The 5,818-nt window shown below is 44.2% G+C and overlaps 1 protein-coding gene across 1 annotated transcript in view; it reads right to left on the reverse strand.

The window, feature by feature from the left end:
- Window positions 1–1,469: 1,469 nt before the first annotated feature.
- The window catches only part of plag1 (pleiomorphic adenoma gene 1), a 9,392-nt gene continuing 5,043 nt past the window's right edge, over window positions 1,470–5,818 (reverse strand). Inside the window, exons 2-3 of the mRNA XM_058630748.1 lie at window positions 5,441–5,797; window positions 1,470–5,274 (exon numbers count right to left, since the gene is read on the reverse strand). Coding sequence (XP_058486731.1) covers window positions 4,086–5,274; window positions 5,441–5,688 — 1,437 coding nt within the window. The 5' untranslated portion in view covers window positions 5,689–5,797 and the 3' untranslated portion in view covers window positions 1,470–4,085. The remainder of the gene's footprint in view (window positions 5,275–5,440; window positions 5,798–5,818) is intronic.

Below are 5,818 nucleotides of genomic sequence, written 5' to 3' on the forward strand. Positions count from 1 at the left end.
ACTTCACACTTTACAGATGTGGACGTGACAAATATCAGAAAATGTTTCTTTCCACAAAGAACGTACAAGTCCAACATTTCCCATGGTTTGCATAAAAGTGAAATAGCAACATCTTAAAGTTCTGTTTGCCAAAAGTGAGTTGTGAGTGTTCAAAATCAGAAGATTGTGTGTGTGTGTGTGTGTGCATCATCATGAGCATCTGCTACATACACATTTCAGTCGATATCCTGTTAACACACAGAAACTGCAACAGGACTAAAAACTAACTCAAACATGTGTCCTCAGCATTCTCTATGTAACTCTGTGATTTCCATCAACAGCTCTTTTAGATCGTCACCGTCTGAACACACACTTTGCCGATTTAAGGAGGAAACTCATGTGCTGTCCACAGACCAGCAGCTGTACATCATGCATCTTTACAGCTGAGAGAAAATCTAAATCTAAACACAGTCACTAGAGGTAACAGCAGTTGCTAATGACATGTCAAAGCAATGCATCAGTGCTAACTGTAGTTTACTATTTGATTTTGTAGAAACTTTTCCACTGAATGAATCGGTGTCTGCTCACTTAGAATAAAAAGAGAGAGAGTTCAGTTTCATGTGCAAAGTTCCAGCATCTTTATAAATGTTGGAATTCTGGACACAATGTGTAACACAGTTGTGTGTGTGTGTGTGTGTGATGACACGTGTATTATTGTATGTACGTGTTGATTCATTAAGGCATTAACTGGTCATCACATGACCAAGATGAAGTGATAGTTCAGGTGTTTGTAAGTGTGTTTATGTGAGAACCAGCCTGAGGAGAAAAACAGAAATGATTTTACACCATAACAAAAGGCTCAGTCTACAGAATCTTAAGAATATTTATCACACTTTACCATTAAATAACCTTTTCTGACAGGAAACGTAGGTTTGTAATGTACTCACTCTTATACACCAAAGTACACTGATGAAATGTTTAAATTTAGCTTGCAGGGACACAGGAGCTGCTGGTCTGCCACTGCCTCATTTAGTGACTTGGATTTCAAACAAAAAGTCACAAAATAACACGTGAACACAACTTCACAAAAAATCACTCATTTTCTCTACGGACTTTGGTGTGGGAGAGTGAGAGGATTACAAAGTCAAACAAACGTCACTTCTAGTGTCGCTTTAATAAAGGGGAGTCTTTTGTTAAGTGGCTAAAATCAGTTTTTCCTTGTGAGCCTCCATGTTACAAACTGGCTCACACAGCACTGACCACATGTCAGTACACAACCACTCTTTAAAAATACCTGAACTGTCTCTTTAAGGATTTAAGTAGCAAAGTCTACTGGAGCTAGCGTCCTGTGGCTGCGATCATCAAACCTCTAACTGCATGAAAAGTGGATTTATATTGTAATCTTTAAGTGAAAATGTGTCTCCTGACTTCAGATTCACAGATTTAGTCAGCGGCATGTTCAAAAACTACAGGACAAACTTCCATTTAAATCTAATTAAAGTATAAAACAGTTTGTGCAAGAGGAAGTCCCAACATGTAGCCGTGGACATTTATGTTTAATCCTCAAACTACTGAAGGATTCTAAACTGTGGAATATTTTGGGACTAAGTGAAGGTAAAGTGTGTGTTTACAATAACATGTAAAGTTAGGCCTTCATTACAAAGGTGTTATTGTTTCACATCCCTTTCTTTTGATAGCAGCAACACTTGATTCACTCACACAAATGAGAGACATTTCATTTCTGTTCATTTATATATCGTCTGTTTGCTCTGAATAACAAACACTGTAGCTTCAGCGTTGGGAGAACGGCGCACACCTCACAGATTTGCCAATTTGAGAATAGCTTATTTCACTTTTAAATGATACATGTTTAAATGGGGGTGTATCACTTTAAATAGCTTATACTGTGTCTTCTTTTTAAGTCCATAGTCCTTAGTTTATTTTATTTTCAACAACAGGAAAGTTAGTTGGCCACGGAAAATGTTAGTTTATGTGGTGTTCAGCCTTTTTTTCTATTTTAAGTGAAGCGATTACGTTCAGCCCGCTGCCTTCACAAATATTTTTGCATTCTATGGTTACATTTTCATTCTTTATAAAGACCTTCTCAAATACGATGGCACTTACAGTATGTATATGTACATGTACATGTATATAAATGCTTGACGTGTTTTTTTGTCATTTATGATAAGTTTCAAACAGCCTCTCTGATCCTGACACACTGAGGCCATTTCACTTCATATTGCAAATTCATTTGAATGATTTCCCTCCAGCCCAGTCAACACCAGGTGTGCTCACTACTGTTGATGAGGTGACTGTGTGGTATGAGCCATTAAGACATGCACTGCCTGTAATGTTAGCTACATATGTCCATGTAATATTACTGGGAAAGTGTGAGTGCCTACTTTGATTTTTAAATACACAGAGGATAAATTGCTTAACCAATTTCGTTGTAACATCTGTGACAATGACAATAAAGACATTCTGATTCTGATTCTCTGACACTGAAAACATGGCTGCCACTGAGGGCACACACACACACACACACACAACACAAGATCTTAGTCAATAACAAAAGTCTATGCTATCTTAAGAATATATCCACTGCTCTATTTCACTGTTAAATAGCCCTTTTACAAGTTCTTCTACCCTTCACTCTACTGCACCAAAGTCCATGGAGAAGATCTGCCTTTTTTGGCTCATGAAGACACATGAAGGAGTTGCTGGTCGACTGCTGGCCTCATTTTGTAAGTTTGTGTCACTGAGGTAAATCTCAACAACGAAATTCAGACACAAAGTCACATAAATAACCTACTTGGTGGCAGCAGTGGGTCAGAAACTCAGTGGGTCCGCTGTGGGGATTGAGCCGCGAGTGACACAAACTTCAGTTCAGTTTCCCAATTGGCTGTCATGTTGACACCGTGATGAAGCTGGATCTCAGTGCAGAGGGAGCACTTAGACTCACAGTCAGCACTGACTCAGTCAGCGCCTCAAGCCCACTTCAAAATAACTTGCACTATCCCTTTAAGGACAAAAAATCTGGCTGGACTAAAAACTGGTCCTTTGAAAATCACGCCACAATAAACAGACATAAAACAAAGGGCATGTGATGCTCGACAACACCACACAGTTCAAAGTGCGATATGAAAAACAATATACGCTGCAGAAAGTGCCCAAGAACATCAGGTCTTAAAGTTCTTCTGTCTGTGCTCTCACTGTGATCCACATCACTACAGGAAAACAGGTTCATGTGGCAGCGTTTGTGCACTGATGTTTAACACGGCTGACCTGTGAGAGCACAGCTGACCATCTGATGACGACCTGCAGCTTAATCTGATTATGAAACGGAAAATGAACCAAGAATTGTGATTTTTGTTTCACATATAAGGATTATTTTGTCACTGTTATGTAATATGCCGATAAATAAAAATGACTGATAGGGTAAAATAAGTCATCCTAATTACCATAAAACTGATTGATCCAAACCGTGTGTGTTACGGTCTGCTCACATTGTTGCATTTAAGACAGAAGTGCTAAAATCATGTGTTGTTTGCATCTTCTCTCTGTCAATCTGTGTGTGTGTGTGTGTGTGTGTGTGTGTGTGTACTCATGAAGCTGGACATGCACGTCAGTATGTGTGTGTGTGTGTGTGTGTGTGTTACACCTGATTTATACTCCGTCGCTTGACATTTGTGATAATCATTTGTTCAAAAAAAACTGAACAACATGTTTCAGTTGTCTCCATAGCAACCACACACACCTCCAGCTGTCTCTCTCAGTCACCAGTTTACATGACATCATCCCGACGCTGTCAGTGTGCGTCTTTGTTTCCATACCGTAGGTTTTGAGAGATTCTGAATGTACTTTTACTGAGAGGACAACGAGAGGTGGTGAAAGAAATCAGGAGAGCAACATGGAAAACAAGGTGTCGTTCGAGAGCCGAGTATAAAATGTCTACAATGAGACAAAAATATGACAGTGTCTGTGACACGATGAGATGAAAGTGGCGAGCGACACTTTAAAAAGTCGCTCGACACATTAAACAGATTAAAAAGTGTTGTGCGACGGAGTAGAAATCAGACTTCAGAACGCATGTGTTACATACTGGGTCACTGAAAAGCTTGGTGGAAGCGGGGCAGTGTGGTTGGTGTGCTCAGGTTGGATATGAAGGAGGAGGGGAGCCCCTGAAGTGGACTCTCTGCACCCTCTGGGCCCTCAGACGACTGTGGAGGCAGCTGGACCAGAGGAGCGGACTCTTCGCTGGGTTGATAGGCGATACTCTGCCCCCCGCTGCCTCCTGCCTGGTTGTATGGAGGCCCGTTGAGCGGAAGGAAGTTGAAAAGCTGTGAGAAGTCCATCAGAGAGGAGGACGAGGCCAGAGAGTCTCCTGCTGTGGGTGTTGCCACTGATGTGGACATTTTGGACATGGACACGTCCTCACTGGCCCCCTCCAGCCCGCCTCCAGGAGGCTCCAACTCAAGTTTGGAGGAGGGGATTTGGGGTTCTTGGGCTGCAGAGGATGAGGAGGGCATGCTGTTCTGCAGCTCCATCAGGTAGGTCTCCAGTTCTCCCTTTAGATTCTGCTCCCGCTCTTGAGAGGAGACGGTGTATGAGGTTAAGTTGGGGCCCAGCGGGTACTTTAAAGAGAAGGGGTGCGTCGGGGCGGGGAAGGGCTCGGCGTCCAGGACGGGGCCGGCGTACATGTTGAGCTGGTGCGGACGCGGCGTCAACATTCCTGCGAGCTCACCCTTGATGTCCCCAGACGCCAGGTCATAGACAATGGGCTCCAGCGAATCAGCTGGCTCAGTTTTTACCCTCAGCAGCTCCTGGGGGTGGCTCTTCTTCATGTGACGCGTCAGGTGGTCCTTCCGACCGAAGCGCTGGGCACAGTACTGACAAAGGAAGTCCTTGCGTCCGGTGTGCACCACCATGTGTCGCCGCACGTCTTTGCGGGTGTAAAATCGGCGCTCGCAGTGCTCGCAGCGATGCTTCTTCTCTTTGGTCCCGCCCGAGGACTTGCCTGCGTGTGTCTTGAGGTGTTCTAGAAGAATCCCGGTGCTGGGAAACGGCTGCAGGCAAACTTGGCAGGTGAGGTCTCCATTGTTGGCAGCATGGAGGGCGAGGTGGCGTTTGAAGCCCAGCTTGGTGTTGTAGCTCTTGCCACACTCCTGACAGGTGAACGCCTCCTTGTACGGGTCATGAGTGTGTAGGTGATTCTTTAAGTGATCCTTGCGGTGGAACATTTTCTCACAGTATGAACACTTGTGGTTTTTTTCCGGCGAGTGAGTTGCCATATGCCTTGGAACACAGACACAATCTATGAGCAATCATGGAACTTTACAATACACAGAAACACAAGAGCTGAAATGTAGTCGTCATAAACACAGCACTATGTTAGCAAAGAGACAGAAAGAGAAAAGCAACATGCTGTGTGATGCTGTGTGATGCTGCCGTGTGTCAGTACCGTAGCAGCTTGTATTTGGAGACGAAGGCCTTGGTGCAGTCGGGGTGGGAGCAGCGGTACGGTCGTTCTCCTGTGTGAGAATACGAGTGCACCTTCAACTTCTCCAGACTGTTGAAAGCTTTCTGACACTCCTGGCAGGGGAAGTTCTTCTTCGGCTTTCCCTCTGCTCTCCTGCGCCTCCCGGTGGGTGCCGTGAACTTGGTTTTGTCCAAGATGTGGTCACGGTGGCCCTGGGTTCCTGTGGCCATGGCACCTTAAGGCAGACCAGCTACATGGACAGGGGCACTGTGACCAACTAGTACTGATGCAATTATTCTATCCAGTTTTATGAGCTCAACACCACCCGGACTCAGGAGCCTGTGAGACAGAGAAGAGAAG

Source organism: Solea solea, chromosome 1 (genome assembly GCF_958295425.1).
Source record: "Solea solea chromosome 1, fSolSol10.1, whole genome shotgun sequence".
Taxonomy (NCBI): Eukaryota; Metazoa; Chordata; class Actinopteri; order Pleuronectiformes; family Soleidae; genus Solea; species Solea solea.